This window comes from Cydia amplana, chromosome Z (assembly GCF_948474715.1).
Source record: "Cydia amplana chromosome Z, ilCydAmpl1.1, whole genome shotgun sequence".
In the NCBI taxonomy this organism is placed as follows: Eukaryota; Metazoa; Arthropoda; class Insecta; order Lepidoptera; family Tortricidae; genus Cydia; species Cydia amplana.
This window is the reverse complement of record NC_086096.1, coordinates 12,622,527-12,644,525: the sequence shown is the minus strand read 5'-3', so window position 1 is coordinate 12,644,525 and position 21,999 is coordinate 12,622,527. Positions and strand designations below refer to the sequence as shown.

Below are 21,999 nucleotides of genomic sequence, written 5' to 3'. Positions count from 1 at the left end.
ACACATATTTAATATTTCAATAAATATTCTCTATTAAGAGTATTAAAATTGTCTAATGATCTTATATAATCTACACTTCAACACCAATAACGTCAACAGTTCATAAACTATTAACCGGTACACACATAGGTACACAGCAAAAATATTATACAAAAATTATCTATCTACACCTTAAGGGTTCTGCCACTTCTAAAATCACAGAAGTCTAACGTTAACAACTCACTCGTCAAGTTCCTCCAAGTTTGGTCCCATCACGGAAAGACAATCCAGTCCAGTATCACCGACGAATAGACCAGCGGCGCCAGTGTTGTAGCGGTGTGGCGGCCTCTATTGCAACAAAATTTTATGTCATCTACAATAATTGACATTGTTTAATCATCTTAGTCTCACTTCTTAAAGTGACCAATATAATGTAGGTACATGAGGTACATCACGTGTTCAGATTGTCCAAATATCTCAAAACTTCACTCATCCATCTAGTTACGAGTGTGGCTCGTCATTACCCGTATCTCTTTTAACGAGAGTGTGGTAGCGCCGTTAGTTAGAACGTCGTCCAGAACTATTCCGCATCTTTCTTATCGTCGTGTCTGTGCTAGGTGGCTAAGGACATCAGTCTCCGGCGGCGAAGTTTGCGGCCGCAGCGTTTCCAGGCGGCGGTGAGGCAGTAGACTAGGGCCGCGACGGCGAGTAGCGTGAGCGCGCGGCTGGCGAGCGTCGGCGCGGCGGGCGCTCCCGGCGCCGAGCCGCCGCGCGCCGCCGCCGCACCCGCGCCCGCGCCGCGCCACGCGCGCGCCGCCGGCTCCGTGCCCTCTGTCTCTGAACCGCCCACTGTTGATGGAATATAAAACAGTGATTAGAGTCCAGCTAATGCCATAATTAGTGCATTACGATAAATTAAAATACGACCGGAGGGAGTGCCGCGTGAGCCCGCGTACGATTTTCTTTAGGCTTAGAACGCACTGAGATTAATTTAGCATAGGTACCGATAGTCCTCGGGTCGGTGGGTGGGTGGCGAGGCGCGAGCGTGCGCGCGGCGGGCGGCGCGTGCACGGCGCGCGCGGGCAGCGGCTCGCGGCGCGGGCACTCGGGCGCCGGCCGCGGCCCGCTCTCGTCCGGGGCCAGCACGCGCGAGTACGCGTGCAGGCGCCCGCCAGACGCACGTTTTGGCAAATCTGTAAATGAGGTAAAAAAACAGATTAGAAATGATTCCGACTGCAAGGAACATAAAAAAAGTCAGTGGTCTATTTTACTTTGGTTTTGGAATATGTAATGACATGTTAATGTAAGATTAGTACTAAGTAATTGTAATGTAATTCTATAGAAAAATAAAGTTTTTTTTTAACAGGTCAGCACTGATCACTGTATGGCGCCTACGTGCGTTGCATAAGACAAAGTATGCGTCAGCCTCGAACTATGTCGACGTTATTCTAAAACACCTGCTGGACATAATGGACATTACAATTTAACATATTAGCCTGTCTAATTGTCTATGCGTGGTCAGTGTCACACTAAAACCAGCCTAAAGCAAAATAAATGGTAGCAATCGGCGTCAGCGTCAGTGCACCTTCGAAGCGTGCGTTTCGTGGCCGAGGCATTACTCACCGGAGGGTATTATGTGCACCACTATTCGACTCACCGGATGGTATTATGTGTACGTCGCGCTGGCGCGCGCGCGGCGCGGCCGCGTCCCGCAGCGCGGCGGGCAGGTGCGCGGCCAGCGCGTACTGCAGCGCGGCCAGCAGCAGCCAGTGGCAGGAGCGCGCCGCGCCGCCCTCCAGGCACGACGAGTCCCCGTACACCACCAGTCGACCCGCCTGCCAACACATTACAACTTGTAGTTGTTAGAAAATTGAACCGTGTATTAGCACCCTTATAATACCTACCAAATCTACGCATGTGTGTATGACACTTAATGTCTTTTTAGTCTATGTCACTGCTCATTTCTCCCTTTCTCTTTGGTATTGGCTTTGCTAATGGCCGGACGTGTACGCTCTCCCAATTTTGTACCGAATACATGTAAGTTTCGAGTTACTTAATAAAACAAATAGATGTGCATACAGTGCTTCTCATTCTCCACTGCCCTAGCTGCCCTGCGGAGCCTCGTATCCGCGTAATAGTAGTGCATCAACCAAACAATTAGTGCCAGTTGCACCATCCGCACTTGACAAACTGAACGTCAGCCGATCTTGTTCAAGCTTGTTCGAGAGATCGGCTCACTTTATATTTCGTCAACCTTACATTTCACATTAGCTGTCAAATTTTAATAAAATGTTTTAGACTTTACACGCCTACAGTAAATTAATTTTTGCTACCACTTTAACTTATTTACAGTGAACATCCAGCTATAATGCCCTAAAGGTGCACTTACCGGCCAAACCGCTGAGCGTACCATGTCATAGGGAGTTAGATTTTGAAAACCAACCACTGTCCAACCGGCCTAGCAGAATGATCAAACAATCAAGTTTGTAAGCACCGCACCTCAATGATATTATATAACCATAGATAGGTTGTACTCATACTTGAGGTGAACAAAAAATACTTCCATATTTATTTCTGTGCCTACGAAGAAATCTGTTATTTTTGATTAATTTTCTCATACCATCCATCTTTGTCACACTCGTTGTTAAACATAAGGTCGCCTCTTTCTCTTTCGGTGTGCGGGAGCTCGTTAGCACGTGCACATTTCTCGCTTGTCCAGCCGCGACTAAAGGCAACTTGTCCAGTTTGTCACAAGGTAAGCGCTTCAATTTTGGAATGCCTATAACCTATCTTGAGTTATAAACAGAGATCGGACAAATTTGCGACATTGCTCGCAATAATGTGGACATGACTCCAAAATTGATTAAATAATTAATCATTTAATTAATTTCTTACCTGAGGTTTAATTTTGATTCCTAATCAATAAATAACACAAAGAGTTCTTATAATGTAAATTTATTTAAAAAAATAATTAGTATGTTTTCCAAATTTTCTGTAGGTACTTATTTTTTATATCAAAAATATATTTAAGTGCTATTTATTGACTAGGGAACAAAATTAAATCTCAGGTAAAAAATTAATTAAATGATTAATTATTTAATCAAATTTGGCGTCATGTCCACATTATTGCGAGCAATGACGCCAGTCTGTCCGATCTCTGGTTACAAATCATTGCCGCACCTTGGGTATGTTGCCGACGGTGTGGTTGGTGTAGTCCTTGGTCGCGCCGTCGGTCTGCAGCAGGCCCAGGATGGGCACGTCCACGGTGCGCGCGCTCGCCGGGTCGCCCTCCCCCGGCTTCTCGCCCGACATTATCTGGTACATACAACTTACAGATTTAACAAATATTTTTAATTCAAGAAGTAGCAAAAATGGAGGGTACGGGCGGGAAAAGAATGAATGAATGAATGAAATTAAAAAAAAACATGTCTATGGTTCACTTATTTGTCAGAGATGACATTTAAAATAAGGTTGGCAACACTGTATTTCATTCAATATTTTTTAAGTGGTCATTACACGAAGTATCGTAAAATCGCCAAAAAGATACTGCGTGTATGCACAAATTCTTTTTTTGGGGAATAGACTAAAGCTTTGGTTTCCTCCGAAAGCGGTGCCGTCATATAGCGGCCGTCTCCATACAAATACTACGACATCCATATTTAGCCGTATTATTTAGTATGGAGTCGGCCGCTATATGACGGTGCCGCTATCCTAGGAAAACCGATCTTAAGGACTTGTCTTGACAACTATAAGGTAGGGTTTTAAAGGTGTGTGCACGACCCTTTAAATGACAAATAAAAGTACGGGAGTAGAAAAATAATGTAAATGGTTTGTTCATTACTGAGTTACATTGCAATTATGTATTATATATGTCGTCAGTTGGTCGACGAAGGCCTGGTACAAGGAAGCTGTCAGTACAGAGGCTATAAACATTAGGTCGACCATTATCTGGTTACGTTGGCCTTACCATTATGGGAAAGAGACACACCTGCTGGCCCTGATCGGTGAGCGGCGCCGTGACGAGCACGCCGTGCTCGGGGAAGCTGTGGATGTGCGTGCCGCTCGCGTAGTACATGGGGTGCCCGCCCAGCTTGAACGAGCCCTCGAACACGCGGTCGCCCAGCGCCACCTGTACACATAATACGAGTATAAGGGCTGATTTAGACGGCACGCGAACTCGTATACGATTTTAGTTACATTGCGGACCATTGAGGTGACATAAATTCAGCCGACCGATCAAATGACGCAATGTAATGACTCTCGCATGCGAGTTCTCGCACCGTCTAAATGAGCCCTAACTCGCAGGTCGATCCTACGACTTGGTATGGTACTAGATTGGCACCAATATTTTGATGTTTAGCACCGGGTCTTGTAGATTAACTATGAACACACAGCGCTACGAAATTGACAACACTTTCAAAAATCCAAAATGTCATTTCAGTTCAAAGGCCAATTTTCCATTTATTAATCCTTCAGTACACGTGACCTACCTGATACATGCTGAGTAAATCGTTCAAAGCTGGAACGTTAGCTCCTCCTGTTTCGGGTATCCACCTGCGTACAAGCATGTTACTTAATTAATAACAAATAATGCAGTGGTTCCTAACCTGGGGGTAATTACCCCCGTGGGGGTAAAACTGGTATTTTACGGGGGTAATAAGCTAACCTAATACAACAAACGTACACGTTTTATTTTTTATTACCATTGGGAGGAGGGGTAAAATCAAGTTCCCTAGTTAGTCATAGGGGTGACTGGACTGAAAAGGTTAGGAACTACTGAAATAATGGTTAGGTACGTTGTGTCACATAGTGTCATACCTCTGAACCAAAACTAGCACGTTATGACGCTAACCGTTTTTGTAATAAAGAGAAAGTTGCTTTATTAATTCTATTTACCACCTTTGTAGAAATAAATATCATAACTCACCGTGTTCTTATAGTAAAACATAACGAATTGTTGCAGCATAAAAACGTTGTAACGGCAGTCTGCTACCTCATCCGGAAAGTATATGATCCTCGGGATTATCACTGGTAGATGGTTCCACTCACCATTGGCGCGTGTTCTCGTCGTAGAACTTGACGTGCCGCAGCAGGGAGGCGTTGTACCAGTCGGCGAACACGAGTGATAAGCCCGCGTCTACCTCCTTCTTGAGAGTGGCCACCTCATCCGGAAAGTATATGATCCTCGGGGATTATCGCTGGTAGATGGTTCCACACCATTGGCGCGTGTTCTCGTCGTAGAACTTGACGTGCCGCAGCAGGGAAGCGTTGTACCAGTCGGCGAACACGAGTGATAAGCCCGCGTCTACCTCCTTCTTGAGAGTGGCCACCTCATCCGGAAAGTATATGATCCTCGGGGATTATCACTGGTAGATGGTTCCACTCACCATTGGCGCGTGTTCTCGTCGTAGAACTTGACGTGCCGTAGCAAGGAAGCGTTGTACCAGTCAGCGAACACGAGTGATAAGCCCGCGTCTACCTCCTTCTTGAGAGTGGCCACCTCATCCGGAAAGTATATGATCTTCGGGGATTATCGCTGGTAGATGGTTCCACTCACCATTGGCGCGTGTTCTCGTCGTAGAACTTGACGTGCCGCAGCAGGGAAGCGTTGTACCAGTCGGCGAACACGAGTGATAAGCCCGCGTCTACCTCCTTCTTGAGAGTGGCCACCTCATCCGGAAAGTATATGATCCTCGGGGATTATCGCTGGTAGATGGTTCCACACCATTGGCGCGTGTTCTCGTCGTAGAACTTGACGTGCCGCAGCAGGGAAGCGTTGTACCAGTCGGCGAACACGAGTGATAAGCCCGCGTCTACCTCCTTCTTGAGAGTGGCCACCTCATCCGGAAAGTATATGATCCTCGGGGATTATCACTGGTAGATGGTTCCACTCACCATTGGCGCGTGTTCTCGTCGTAGAACTTGACGTGCCGCAGCAGGGAAGCGTTGTACCAGTCAGCGAACACGAGTGATAAGCCCGCGTCTACCTCCTTCTTGAGAGTGGCCACCTCATCCGGAAAGTATATGATCCTCGGGGATTATCGCTGGTAGATGGTTCCACTCACCATTGGCGCGTGTTCTCGTCGTAGAACTTGACGTGCCGCAGCAGGGAAGCGTTGTACCAGTCGGCGAACACGAGTGATAAGCCCGCGTCTACCTCCTTCTTGAGAGTGGCCACCTCATCCGGAAAGTATATGATCCTCGGGGATTATCGCTGGTAGATGGTTCCACTCACCATTGGCGCGTGTTCTCGTCGTAGAACTTGACGTGCCGCAGCAGGGAAGCGTTGTACCAGTCGGCGAACACGAGTGATAAGCCCGCGTCTACCTCCTTCTTGAGAGTGGCCACCTCATCCGGAAAGTATATGATCCTCGGGGATTATCGCTGGTAGATGGTTCCACTCACCATTGGCGCGTGTTCTCGTCGTAGAACTTGACGTGCCGCAGCAGGGAAGCGTTGTACCAGTCGGCGAACACGAGTGATAAGCCCGCGTCTACCTCCTTCTTGAGAGTGGCCACCTCATCCGGAAAGTATGATCCTCGGGGATTATCGCTGGTAAATGGTTCCACTCACCATTGGCGCGTGTTCTCGTCGTAGAACTTGACGTGCCGCAGCAGGGAAGCGTTGTACCAGTCGGCGAACACGAGTGATAAGCCCGCGTCTACCTCCTTCTTGAGAATGGCCACCTCATCCGGAAAGTATATGATCCTCGGGGATTATCGCTGGTAGATGGTTCCACTCACCATTGGCGCGTGTTCTCGTCGTAGAACTTGACGTGCCGCAGCAGGGAAGCGTTGTACCAGTCGGCGAACACGAGTGATAAGCCCGCGTCTACCTCCTTCTTGAGAGTGGCCACCTCATCCGGAAAGTATGATCCTCGGGGATTATCGCTGGTAGATGGTTCCACTCACCATTGGCGCGTGTTCTCGTCGTAGAACTTGACGTGGCGCAGCAGGGAAGCGTTGTACCAGTCGGCGAACACGAGTGATAAGCCCGCGTCTACCTCCTTCTTGAGAGTGGCCACCTCATCCGGAAAGTATGATCCTCGGGGATTATCGCTGGTAGATGGTTCCACTCACCATTGGCGCGTGTTCTCGTCGTAGAACTTGACGTGGCGCAGCAGGGAAGCGTTGTACCAGTCGGCGAACACGAGTGATAAGCCCGCGTCTACCTCCTTCTTGAGAGTGGCCACCTCATCCGGAAAGTATGATCCTCGGGGATTATCGCTGGTAGATGGTTCCACTCACCATTAGCGCATCGTAGAACTTGACGTGCCGCAGCAGGGGAGCGTTGTACCAGTCAGCGAACACGAGTTGATAAGCCCGCGTCTACCTCCTTCTTGAGAGTGGCCACCTCATCCGGAAAGTATATGATCCTCGGGGATTATCGCTGGTAGATGGTTCCACTCACCATTGGCGCGTGTTCTCGTCGTAGAACTTGACGTGCCGCAGCAGGGAAGCGTTGTACCAGTCGGCGAACACGACGAGCGAGAGTCCCGCGTCGACAGACTTCTTGAGCGCGGCCATCTCCTCGGGGAAGTACTCGTCTTCCGGGTCCACTAGCAACAGGGCGCCGTACAGGGACGTGTCCACGCAAGTCAGCGGGGTTCCTGAGCACGATTTCAGATTATAAAAAAATGTAATGAAAGAAAGGGCACAAGGCCAGTCATACTTATCAGCAATGACGTCTATAGAGTCTGTTCGGAAATAGAAGAGTCGTGAAATGTAATGGGGCCCCATACATTCCATTCCACGACTCTTCTCTTTCCAAACAGACTCTAACGTCATTTATAGAGATTCCGCGTATTTATAATTACAATTTATTAGGCATTCTACGAAAGCTCTCGGTAAGCTATTATGATTACGATATTTACGATTATGAGATGAGTTTATTTTTCAAGTGGGCTTAATTTTAATTAAAAAAAAATAATCGAGAAAATATGTTTTTACCGTTTTTTTATTACTTAGATGTCATATTTCTAAATAAATTAAGGTGCTTAATTTGCAAAAAAATATTACAGACTTTTTACGTGACAGCTACCTCGTGTAAAAATTAACTGTCATAGAGACCATAATTCGACGCGAGAGGTATTAGTAGTAATAATATGTGTGTATTTTTATAAGGTTAAATTGTATACTTTTGTAATATTTTGTAAGTGTTTTGGTATTGTACTTTTATACTCACATTGTAAAACCCAAATGAAATAAAGGAAATATAATTCGCCCCTACACCCCAACAGAGGGTAACAGGATGAAAAGAAGAGGTTGTTGTGCTAACAAAAAAAGGTACAAGCTGCAGTCTCACCCATAACCTCCAGGTAGAAGCCGTGGTCCCGCAGCCGGCGGTACATGTCCCGGAAGTTGGTGTGCAGGTGGTCGGCGTGCCAGTCGAGCGGGTCGTGCTTGGCGCGCAGGTCGTCGCGCGGGAAGTACCCGCCCGGGTACCGCAGGCTGTGGTACTGGTCCCAGAGGAGCCGGCGGGACCGCACCGGCACGGGGATTATTCGCGCTCTGCGAGTTCATATTTCATTTAATCAGCTAATACCTGCCGGGCTAGCACATGATTGGCGCGACAGTATCTCGCGGCGAGATAGACTACCCGTCCCTCTTTTATTAACATAGATAGAAAAAGACGGGTAGTCTATATCGCCGCGAGATACTGTCGCGCCAATCATGTGCTAGGGGTGCTGGGAGACCGAGCTTTACTAGGAGAACATTAAAAAAAATCAAAAATTCCCCAGAGATAAGACCTAGCTAGATCGATTTTTCGCCCCCCAAAACCACCATATAGCAAATTTCATCGAAATCGTTAGAGCCGTTTCCGAGATCCCCGAAATATATATACCTACATATAAATAAATAAATATACAGGAATTGCTCGTTTAAAGGTATAAGATCAGGCTAACACAGAACGGATACGGTCTTTACTATTGAGACTGAGGGAACTAAAAATTCTTAGAACTAATTACCTTATCGGCAGCATCAACGTGGCGTTCCTCATGGCGCTCTCGCCAGTCTCATCGTGGCTTTCTATTGTCACATTCACATGGCCCTGTGAACACAATAGAATAAAACTTTACCTAAATAAAATTCAAAAACAAGCATATCTGATCTTTCCGAGACAAATCCCAATAAACTAACCTATAAAACTTAAAAACTAAATCTAAAAATAAATTAAACTAATCTTAAAAATTGTTCGCAAAAATCGCGAAGCGTCTGGTTGACGTAACTGGTGACGGGCTGGCGGCTACCTCGCACAACGTATCAGCATTGCGATACAGCGAGGAAATGTCGCCAGCATCCTTGGTACAATGCCTCAAGGGCCTATTTTAAATCTAAACTAAAACTAAAAGTACCTGTAACCTACCTGTACCTGTAAGTAACTGTTTTTACTAAAAGAAATTAAAAACTAGATTAAATCTAATCTAGTTTTTAATTTCTTTTAGTAATACCACTGTATATATCTTGTTTGTAAATAAATGATTATATCTTAAAATAAATAACTGAAAATCCTTAATCGCGTACAGACCTCCACGATTCCGTCGAAGGCCGAGCCGCCCTCGAGCACGGAGAAGCTGAGCGCGAGCCAGCCGGACCAGGGCCACAGGATGCCGCTGTAGTCGGCCGCCACGGACAGCAGCGGCCCGTGCGGCAGGTGCGGGTGCCAGCTCACATCTGTCTGTAATACAGAACACACATGTCAACAAGATATCGTTGTCGGTATTCTAAAAATTATAAAAAAAAAAAAAAATAGGCCGGTAAATTAGGCTTCTGTACGTGGCTTTCATGCCCGCTTTATAATTAAAAGTACAAGTCAAGCTCGATCCTAATCGCGCATATACACACCGACCTTGCGATGATACGTGTCCTAGGCCATGGATGGACAGGCAGGTCGATGTATGGTGGGCTGAGGCTACATACCACGTGTCCGGAGACGCCGAGCCCGTTGATCACGGTCACGTTGGCGATGGTCGGCTGCGCGCTGTAGTACAGCGGCTGCGTGCAGTACGGCCACATGTACTGGCACTCCGTCAGGTCGATGTACGGCGGGCTGAGGCTACATACCACGTGTCCGGAGACGCCGAGCCCGTTGATCACGGTCACGTTGGCGATGGTCGGCTGCGCGCTGTAGTACAGCGGCTGCGTGCAGTACGGCCACATGTACTGGCACTCCGTCAGGTCGATGTACGGCGGGCTGAGGCTACATACCACGTGTCCGGAGACGCCGAGCCCGTTGATCACGGTCACGTTGGCGATGGTCGGCTGCGCGCTGTAGTACAGCGGCTGCGTGCAGTACGGCCACATGTACTGGCACTCCGTCAGGTCGATGTACGGCGGGCTGAGGCTACATACCACGTGTCCGGAGACGCCGAGCCCGTTGATCACGGTCACGTTGGCGATGGTCGGCTGCGCGCTGTAGTACAGCGGCTGCGTGCAGTACGGCCACATGTACTGGCACTCCGTCAGGTCGATGTACGGCGGGCTGAGGCTCGCCTGCGGCTCGTACTCCTTCAAGAACTACGGAATGCAACACTTTCATTAAAACCCAGTTCAAAAAACACGTAATTTTTTCGCGAGCGCAAACAAGTTCTCTTTAGGAAATATGAAAAGTTGAAACGACTACGATAGATACTACTCATTAGTAGTATGTAGATACTAGTAATTTTAGAAAAATACTATAAAGTGCGCGGTTGTTTTATGCGATCAACGCAGCGTTGAACGCATGCGATGCGACGGAATGTAGAAAAAATGACATTTTAAATGAGATATCTAATGACCGTATATTGTTTTACGCGGTGAACGCAGCGGTAAGCTGTGATTTTTCATACTTTCTGTGATCGCATGCGTTCAACGCTGCGTTGCTCGCTTAAAACAACCACGTGCTTCAGGGTTCAATTTCCGTTGCACATACGCAGCAGCGTACGGCGTCAAACCAGAAATATACAGGGTGCCCAGTAATTAATGGATAACCATCTAACCACCAACAGGGCACCTTTTGGGCTGGTCCAGAAAATGCACTTATAGGTCTACTAAAAGTTTCGTGGTTTTCGAGATTATCGAACTTTTCTGTCTTTTTTAATAGCTAGCACCATACTTCAAATTTAGAAAAGTGCGATTATCTCGAAAACCACGAAACTTTTACTAGACCTATAAGTGCATTTCCTGGGCCAGCCTAAGGTGCCCTGTCGGTGGTTAGAAGGTTATCCATTAATTACTGGGCACCCTGTATAATGAGTGACTGTACTTGGTACGCGCTGATGAGGTCGAGCTTGCCGTGGCCCTGCTCGAACATGTTGGCGCCGGGCAGCCGGCGCGCCGTGATGCACAGCGCCTGCTTCACTGCCGCCGGCGTGAGGCTCTGCCGGGGAACACCGCTCGCCAGCAGCGCTATAGCGCCGGCCACCACTGGCGACGCCACCGATGTACCTAAGGTCAAAGCAGATTTTAATCAACTAAGTGCCACTTGCACCATTCCACTAACCTGGGATTAAGCGGTTAAACCGTTAACCTAGTGTCAAATTGTACTGGTAACCATGGTAACTCCTGATTTAACCGGTTAACCCCGGTTTAGTGAAATGGTGCAAGTGGCACTTACGTGTAAGGCCTGAGTGGACGCTCAAGTTGGGCGTGCAGCGGGCGGGGCGTGCGGCGTGCATGTTAAACAAATGCAAGCGTATAGTAGCGGCCTTAGTGCACGCTGCTTAAATCACTTGTGAGCCCGACGCCCCGCTGCCCGCCCCGCCGAACGCTCCGCTCCGAGCGTCCACTCAGGCCTTAGACTTATGTGCTTGCCTGTGCGGTCGGGCATCAGATCCCGTTAATAAAGGCACGCCTGACACAATGCTGTTAGTGTAAGGCCTGAGTGGACACTCGAAGCGGAGCGTTCGGCGGCGCGGGCAGCGTGGCGTCGGGCGCAGAAGTGAATTGAGCAGCGTGCACTAAGGCCGCTACTATACGCTTGCATTTGTTTAACATGCACGCCGCACGCCCCGCCCCGCTGCACGCCCAACTCGAGCGTCCACTCAGGCCTTACACTTAGACTTCCACGTAATTGAAGCCAAAGAGACGAGTTTTCTACAAAGGGGCGACTAGGTGATGAATACTGACCGCTGAGCGAACGGCAGCCGCCCGAGACGCTGGAGCCTCGAACTCCACTACCGTACGTCACGATGTCGGGCTTCATGCGCCCATAACCCTGCAAGCAAATTAAACAATATTATACGTAAAACGCGGTTTATATTTCGATTAGGTTCAACTTGCGAGATAATTATTCTGACATAACCGAGATGTAATTTTACAAATTGATCTCCAAAGCTCGAACGCAATTGATAGTTATTTGTACAACAAGAGATCAAAGTTTGATATTCTTCGAGTGCTTATTTTGAGTCCGATGCAAGCGATGAAATACATTGTGAGTATCACGGGCAGTAAGATAATTACAAACTCGAGTCATTAAAAGCCCTCTCTATCGTTGGTAATCCCCTTCTTACCCTAAATCCACAATGTACACTATAACCAAGGCTCGGAAAAACGCCCGTGATTTTGAAAACAAATCATAATTTATTAGGATCCATTTAAGAGTTAAAAATTCGTTTACGGGTGTCATTGAGGCATATTTAATCGTTGACATTGAAATGAAATGAAATGTATTTATTTGTCAGAATGTGCAAGTTCCATCATCAGTATAAAGAAGTCTGTGTTGTACGGAACAGGGTAATGTTTTCGAAATGGCGGGCGTTTTTCCGAGCCTTGACTATAACTCTATCGTGCTAGCAACATAATCTGGCAAAGCAAACATCTGGTTGGCGGGGATATAGCGTTATCACGATATAATTACATGAGGCAACTCCCACGTAGTCATCCCGCGCGACGAGAACTTGGCGATGCGGTCGTCGAAGCCGATGCCGCCGACGCCGATCACGTCCATCTGGTCGGCGGGGTTGTTCAGCGTGCCGTACAGAGGACCGTCGTTGCCGATCGCTGACACCATTATCACCTGACAACACAGACAAGACATCCTCTAGACTGAGCATAGTAACGCTACCCCCTCTGCCACTCATACGGTAGTTTTACTCCATCTTCGAGTCAATCCCTTGCCGTGATTGGTCCGTGTCTTTGAACGGACCAATCACGGCACGGGATTCGTTCACCTCGTCCCCCCCGCACCCCCGTATTTTTGGCAGCATCGGTTTCATGAAATAATTGCTCTAAACTCAGTCTAGAGGATTCCTAGTCTATGCCTGACAAATATAATAGGGTGGGTAGGGGCTTATAGACACCTACAGAATAAAAGCATGTGCGGGTGTGCCGACACACGCTGATATGTTTAATATAAGATTTTAGACAAGTTATTTTCAGGATAATCTGTTTCGTGTCATTTTCTTTTCGTTTGCGAACAAAATTGAAAAATGCCGAACGAAACACAAATCAGAAGACATTTTATTTAAGTACGAGTACATACTTATAGGGTATTTGACACATGTTGAATTTTTTTTTAACTTCCAAATAGGAAAAATATAATGATACCATTAGATTCCTTGAATTTATTTTAAAAAATATTGTATTGCAACCATATACATAAACGCAATATTTCACCGACAAAATCGAAATTTCCTTGTTTTCCATACATTGAAACGGCTTCTAACGTTACATGATGACGTCACGATGTATTGCCATTTTCTATGAAGCGTTTCGTCAGTAAAGTGCGGGTGCCAGTCTTTGACCATCATTTGTGACTTTTGTATTGCTTTAAGACAATGGGTCCCATACAGACATTTGATCCTCAAAACAAACCTGATCGACTGATACCATTAAAAAAAACTGTCAAATACCCTATTGGCTCAGAAAGCGTTATACGATTTATTTTCATAGCGAGAAAAAAAGACACGGTTTATTTAACACTTAAAATATAAGACCCAAAAACTTTCGCAACGCATTTATTTCTAACGATAAGTGCCGGTAAAACGTTTACATTACTGTAAAATAGCGTTGTTACTCAGAACAACGTCTCACCTTGTTGGCACTGAGCTCCCACACTTTGTCCACGAACGGGTGGTCCATGAAGTCGGGGCCGCCGATGCTGAGGTTCAGCACGTCGATCTTACGCATGATCGCGTAGTTGAACGCGTCCAGGAACCACGACGTGTAAGACACCTACCATATTCAATTACCACTATACTTATTTGGATTTTAATGTTCTTGCTTATATGTAGAATTGTATTGATTGCATGCTGTTTGTGGACAGCTGCATAAGGTGAACAAACGTGAACATCTGTAACTGTACCCTTTTCAAGCAAATAAATGATTTCTGATAAGTAACAGATTATTCTATGATACACTTGATTATGTTATACCTTCCTGGCGGTCTAGCATAAGATGCACTCACGCGCGCAAGTCCATACTTGTAGACGCGCTAGATGTATGAGGTCGCTCGCGAGAACGCAACTCATGCTAGCAGGTCTGATCCATCTTCTTGTTATAGTCTGGCAAACTAATTTAGTCTAAAGAAAAAGGCAGCAACTTTGTAAAATGTGGGCGCGAATGTTCGATCTGTACGTAATATAAATTTTATTTTGGCGCGTTTTTCTACTGACAAATTGGTTTATCTATCAGACTATTGAAGTTTATATTCCAGGAATAAGAGTATTAAAAATATTATTTTTAGGTACCCCTCTCTTTAGATTCCATCAGTTTTATTTAAAAAAAAAACTGTTTATTTCATAAAAAAGCATGCATCTTTACAAAACTTAACTACTAAAATCTTAAATTAAAAAGATTTTTTGAGTTAAGGAGACTATCTATAGGTATATCTATCTAATATCTTTAAACGAGCAATTCTTGTTTATTTATATATATATTATATATATATATTTCGGGGATCTCGGAAACTGCTCTAACGATTTCGATGAAATTTGCTATATGGGGGTTTTTGGGGGCGAAAAATCGATCTAGCTAGGTCTTATCTCTGGGAAAACGCGCATTTTCGAGTTTTTTTATGTTTTCCGAGCGAAGCTCGGTCACCCAGATATTAGTCTATTATACAGTACTATTACATATTTTGATAAAATATTAAAAGTTTACATGTTACAAAGTACATCAGTACCTGGTTGTCTGTGAACACCCTGAATATGTGCAGGTCCGCGTCGGGCGCGAAGCCCAGGCAGTCCGCGCGCGAGGCTATCACCCCGGCCACGAAGGTGCCGTGGCCGAGCACGTCGTCGAGCGTGTCCTCGCCCGTCCAGTCCGTGCGCTCGCGCACGCGCCCGAAGTGCGGGTGGTGGCGCGCCAGCCCCGTGTCGAATACGGCCACCTTTATACCCTCACCTGTAGGCACAAGGGCATAGCAGTTGCATTTAACCCAATGACCGACATATCGGCACCGTGGGTTCAACGCCAAAGACCGATTAATCGGTCACAGACCACAGAGCAACATAGACCTACGTGCATATGCATAATAAAGTTTAATTTCAGTTTTGACACTTCGGTGACGTGGCGTCAGCGTGACAGCTTTTGTGTTTGACACGGCGTCGAAAAGGTTAATTAGGGTCGGTTGCACCAACCAGTCTGTCACCATTAAAACGTTCGCTAAAATGTTATTGTATGGGAGGTTTTATAGTTCATCACTGCTAAGTGAAACTGATTAGTATGAAGTATTTGTCACAGTGTAGCAGGGCACTCTGGATTCTCTCGCATAGGAAGGGGCGGGTACGATGCGCCGAAGTGGGCACAATGCAATGTGACGAAGCTTGATCTTTTAGGTTTATAAAAGAAGGAAAACAAACAAAAACACAAGTAAATATATTATCTTATCCCAAGATACGAAGAACAATATCTACTCAGCCTACACAATTAGAAAATAATAAAGTTACCAGTAACACCGAGGGACCAGAGTAAATCAGCTTTCAGCACGGACGTTATCTGCCGCGGCACGGTCCGCAAGAGTTTCCTGGAGGTGAATCCATTCTGAAAATAAAAGCGGCATTTTAAAACTCTATTTTAAACGTCTCAGTCAAAAGATTGAATCTATTTTAAATAACATCTGCAGTTAGATATGCGAGAAATGCCTTATTATTAGTAGCGAAGTAAATAGATCCTTTTGCCAAATACGAATACGCGATTTGTTTTGTTTAAGACGAAAGTAGATGACCGCCCCGAAACCGTCTTTCCATACAAACGCAGTCCCCATTTTCTTCTCTGGTATTATAATTATTGAAAATATTTTTATACAATCTGATGTATATTAACCATAGCTTTAGCGTTGCCCCTGCGTTCGATATATTCGATTTTTTAAATTATTATAAGAGTTAATAAAGAACATTTAAAAAATTGTATCCTGGAATTTGTTTTTCGCTCTTAACTCTAAGTGTAAGGCCTGAGTGGACGCTCGAGTTGGGCGTGCAGCGGGGCGGGGCGTGCGGCGTGCATGTTAAACAAATGCAAGCGTTTAAGAGCGGCCTTAGTGCACGCTGCTCAAATTACTCCTGACCCCGACGCCACGCTGCACGCCCCGCCGAACGCTCCACTTCGAGCGTCTACTCAGGCCACACTTTAATAATAATTTGATAATTCGAAAAAAAGTTATATTTCTATGAAATGTTTAAGAGTCGCACCTCCCGTGGTAGCCGCAGCGAACGGAGCGCGCGCGCGCGGTGGCTGCGCCAGCCGGCGTAGAGGCAGCCGGCGGGCCCGCACTCCTCCTATAACAGTACAAACATACTAGGTAAGTATACTTCGACCAGAGAGAAAAATATACATAGATTGCTCACTCCATACATCAGTTTTAGTACCAAAAAGACTATTAGCATCTAGCATCGAGTAGCGGAACTATCAGTACTGCTACTTGACCAATACTTGACAACAGATGTAGCACCGTCATATGCTGTAAGACTTTCCGGTCAGTGCTACATCTATTGTCAAGTTGCAGTACTCAGTGCCGGCCCGAGCCCTTGATCAGGGTAGAGCGAAATCGGGTTTTGGCGCCCTTCGTTGAAGTTTTCAAGCGTATTTTCCATCCCCCCCCCCCCTTGCCACACTCGCGCCTTTTTTTAAACTTTTTTTTCCATTTGCCATTTTGGCGCCCCCCTTGCCATCCGGCGCCTAGAGCGGCCGCTCCACCCGCTCTACCCTAGATCCGGCCCTGGCAGTACTGATAGTTCCGCTACTCGATGCTAGATGTAGACACTGAAATTAATAGTCTAACTGATGTATGGAGTGAGCACTCTTGTCTTACTATATTTCTCTATGCTTCGACGGAGCCAACTCTGAACCGACTTAGGACGTCGACTCAGACTAAAAGGGGAAGGCCCCCGCTCCGAGTCGTTCCTCGTGCAAAGGCTGTCTGTGGTGATCCAGCGTGGCAATGCTGCGAGCATCATGGGCACCGTTGCACCAGGAACGACATGAAGCGTATTGTCTTTTTAAATTTATAATTTTTATTTTTATTTGTTATCTTATTTCCAGGCATCGGAGTTTTTGTCGCATGGTAAGACTAATAGCAAGCTATGGAGTCGACATTTGCCATAAATGTAAACTCTTATTCATACTCATACTCATTTATTTAATTTATCTTAAAATGCCTTTAGAGCGGTCGGTCGTGTATATTATCATAGTCGAAAAATAATAAAAAAATATTTTTCTATTACTTACATTATGAATTCATAACTTCAACTATTTTAACATACAACTATACAAACTACATCGCTGCGAAAGACCTAATGTCATGTAGGTACTGACCGCTGATAAAATTGATTCGTCCAAATTGCACATCTGATTAATCTTTCCAATTTCTCGTTTAAATAAGTATGAAAGTATAGACGGACACATGTTGAAACGTAAAATATCTTTCAAGTAACCAACTAATCAATGACAGTAGTGATTGAATTAATTCATAACTTTTTTAATTGCGGAAGATTTTTTGCTTAGGTGACAGTTCCATTCACTTTCGGCTCTATTGCAACAAATGAGGTTTAATAAATTAAACTCATATACGTAGTAACTATTTAGTAATCTGTTCTCATATTACCTAAAATTAATCATGAGTATGAGTATGAATAAGAGTTTACATTTATAGCAAATGTCGACTCCATAGCTTGCTATTAGTCTTACCATGCGACAAAAACTCCGATGCCTGCTTATTTCATTTGTTTGATTTAATATCTGACTAATACTCTGAACCTATTTTGACGTGACAAAGTGCAAAGTACTACACAAACGTCATATTTTCATAGAAATTTGAAACTAACCTTTCAAATATTGTAATTGCAGAGTAGTGTAGTGTTGGTCTATGATCGAGATATGTTTAAAGTGCATCACGCCATAAACAAGTACTATTGCATAGTAAACAACAGGCTTTTCGGTAATACTTTATCAGTTGTTAAATTAGTGATTATTATTTATAACTTGTTTGACAACTTGTGATTATTCTTTATCAAATAAGTAAAGTAAACATTATATACTTAATAGCTAGGAAACGCTTTCATAATTATGTTCTTTTACACTAGCAGTTAAATTCTACAATCTAGCATAGTGGTTCCTAACCTGGGGGTAATTACCCCCGTGAGGGTAAAACTGGTATTTTACGGGGGTAATACGCTAATCTAATATAACAATACAACAAACGTACACGTTTTATTTTTTATTACCATTGGGTAAAATCAGGTTCCCTAGTTAGTCATAGGGGTGACCGGACTGAAAAGGTACCAAAGGTAAAGGACCACTGACTAGCAGAATAAATACTTACCTACTTAACTTGTTATACGCTTAATGTGCGTATGAGAAATCGTGCCAAAAAACAAGTGTTATTTATTGATTTATTATTCAATAAACAACAGTCACATTTTACACAGAACTCCCACAAAACTGTTATAACAGTTTGTCTACAGGAATCGTAATAAACTAAAATAATAAGTAGGTAGTTTAACATTAGGGCAGTGAGTGAGTTTCCAGTCAGATGTCCTCATGCAAACTATTATGTGTGTACCTGTGTAAGGTAGTATGTAGTTTTTTAAACATCTGTCTCCTTAATACTTTTTAATTCTAGGCACTTCATATTTGCCTGTAGACCAGTGTAGACACTGACCTTAAGGCAATTTTATAACAGTTAACATTAACTCCTGTAAAATTTTAAAGGACCGGGACAAGTGGCGTACAAGAAGAGAGGCCTATGCTCAGCAGTGGGCGACCGAAGGCTAAAATGATGATGATGATGAAAATTTTAAAAATAATTAAAATGAAATGCATACAATTTTCCAGTGCTAGCCGTACCTCTCGCACATATTTGATGGTCCTCTGCACCTGCCTCTGAGCAGTGACCCGACGCACGGCGGGGTGGTCACGCAGCGCGTCGAGAGCTCGTCTGTCTCCTTCCTCCAATAATATCACGTCAAAGTCGCTGGGGTACTCTTTGGCTGGGTTGTTTCTCTGGGTAATAGTCCAGTTAAACACCTGAAAACACATTCATCACTTAATACATTTTTTCTTACATGAATTGAAGAGTGCTTATGGTTATAGGTACGACTTATAGTAAAAAAACTGGCCAAGCGCAATAAATAATCTCATTTATACAAAAAATAAGTATATAATGTGATTTATTTGCCAATAATATTATATAAATGTTAATCTCATCTATTTAAAGATTCTTGTAACAAATGAGCCACTTGTCGGGCCACTTTGGCTGTCAATTTCTATTTGATGCTGACTAAACACACCACTGCAAAAATGCATACCCACTTTACGAATGGAATAAGTTGCTATGCACTTTTGCAGCTTACTGCATTGCACGACAGAATTAATTAATGGGTTGAAATTGAAACAATTTACTTCAAACAGGGAGGGTTACTATCTACACCTAAATAAGAAAATTAACTATAATTAATGATTTTAATTGTTGAAACCTCATAGTTTGGCTACTGCATGGAATATGTGTATATGTATTATGTATCATTGGCTGCTCTTGAATCCTGGTTAGTAATTATAAAAATTGTTAATAATTATACAGAATGCCAAAACTAACTGCTTACCCCGGCATTTCGTAATGCGGCTGATACATAGTTCTCGCGGGTGCTTCTTGGGAAATATCCTTTGAATGTAATAATATGCTCACTACCAACAACTTGCGTACTATATTCATAGTCGACGCGAGATGAACCTGTCGCGTTACAAGATGTGTTCTCATCGATTGTACCTTCACCGGTACATAAAGACACGAGCATAAACCCCAAAAAAATGCACCGTTTCATTTTACTCCCCCCCATAATTTAACAAAAATATTACAAGATTACATTTTGCTATAAAAAGTGACTATAATTCGTTTGCTCCATTAATTATAATATTGGTGGCACTACCGTTTAATCCCTAAACCAAATATAACATCAACAAATTATTACGGGAATTACAATTACAATTACATATCTATCTTATAATTATAAAGCATAGAAGGTAGCATCCTTAATTAGTATAATACTAGATTCATGTTATAAAGCCACTTCGTACGATGCGAACGTCCACTCATACATGACATTTTTATTTTTATTAAAGATATTTTTTTTTTAGTTAATTTGGATAAAGAGAATAGTGGATTAAGCAGTGACAACTTGCAACTGTGTTTTTCCTGCCAATAAGAACAAGTAGTATTTTTCTTATAGTTGATCAAACCAATTTGTCAGTCAGTAAAAACCAGGAAAACTATACCCATCCTTTTCTTTTGGGTGCTAATGGTGTAAGACAAAGATAGTATGATTCTCTCTGTTTATGTTTGAAATGAGAAAGTCCTTTGACAAACTATAATAAAAATTTCTCAATTATAGCATTTAGCCCCCATATATATATATATATATCCCCCATATCTACTCTTTGCCCCATTCGCACGACAGCTTTTTCAACGCGCGTTAAAAAAGCGCTTGAATCTGTCCGCACCCTAAATTCGATTTAACGACCAAGGCTTAAAGTCGAAAATCCAACAACGCTTGATAAAAAGCGCTACGGCTGTCTAAATACACATGTATTGTCTGTGCGGAAAGAGGAGAGTCGTGGAATGTATGGGGCCCAAAACATTTCACGACCCTTCTCTTTCCGAACAGACTCTATCCATTTGTGTCATTCAAACGCTTTTTTAACGCGCGTTGTAAAAGCGCCCGTGGGAATGGGGGCTTATAGTTAAGTCAATGGACCAACAAAGGACTGTCTCATTTCAAAACATAGTAGTAGTAGTAGTAGTAGTTTAAAACTAGTATTAAACTGGATTGGGCATGAGTGGTGGGGATAACTGACAGAACGGGTAAGACTTATGTATCTTTCAGTAGGAGTAGCAGCGAAAGCGCTATTATTGTTTGTCCTTGTCACAGTCTCACATTTTTTTTATTCCCCACCGTAATAATTAGTATGGATGATTGGTCGAATTTATTTGTTGTCCACCATAACAAATAAATCGACCAATCATAGCGTCGCATTGCGTATGCTTTGTCCCTCACGGAGGCACGCGTAGACCACTTCTATAGGATGCTACCTTCTTCTATGTTTCAAAACATGATTTCAAACATAGACAGAGAGAATCATACCGTCGGGTGACATGTAAAAGTCACTAACACCATTGAAATTATTGGACAATAAACCGAGTTACAAGTGTAATAAAGTGCATTGTTACTTTAATTTTTTGATAGTACTTAGTGACTTTTACTCATAGATGGTAGGATTACTAGTACTAGAACTGTCTAGAACCCAAAAGAAAAGGATATGAATATTATTTTTGTTCTTAATTACTGTCAAATTTGGTTTGACCAACTATAACGTGCATGAACTGTAGGTGGCAGCACAGGAGCCCCCTGTTTATTGGCGCGAAGTGTAAATGTCAAGTATAAGCTTCCACTGTAGTCCACAAGATGGCAGACCCTACAATGCATAAGAAAACGTACGTGAACTGTAGAGGGAATCACTTGCTTCGGCATGAAGTGTCAATACTGTACAGTTTATGTTTCTGATTTAGGCCACTAGATGGCAGACCCTCCAACGCGCACGGTTCCAACGG

At 44.1% G+C, this 21,999-nt stretch overlaps 1 protein-coding gene across 1 annotated transcript; it reads right to left on the bottom strand.

The window, feature by feature from the left end:
- Positions 1–491: 491 nt before the first annotated feature.
- LOC134661869 (membrane-bound transcription factor site-1 protease) lies at positions 492–20,401 on the bottom strand. The gene is made up of 20 exons (XM_063518086.1): positions 19,997–20,401; positions 19,242–19,421; positions 16,589–16,675; positions 15,848–15,941; positions 15,082–15,302; positions 13,992–14,132; positions 12,817–12,975; positions 12,087–12,174; positions 11,224–11,405; positions 9,900–10,496; positions 9,508–9,657; positions 8,948–9,030; positions 8,284–8,489; positions 7,390–7,588; positions 4,470–4,533; positions 3,968–4,108; positions 3,160–3,294; positions 1,637–1,814; positions 984–1,172; positions 492–828 (listed from the first exon to the last, which is right to left on the bottom strand). Exons 1-20 carry the CDS (start codon positions 20,228–20,230, stop codon positions 593–595), a joined length of 3,564 nt encoding a protein of 1,187 aa, XP_063374156.1. The 5' UTR covers positions 20,231–20,401; the 3' UTR covers positions 492–592.
- Between the last annotated feature and the right edge of the window lie 1,598 nt (positions 20,402–21,999).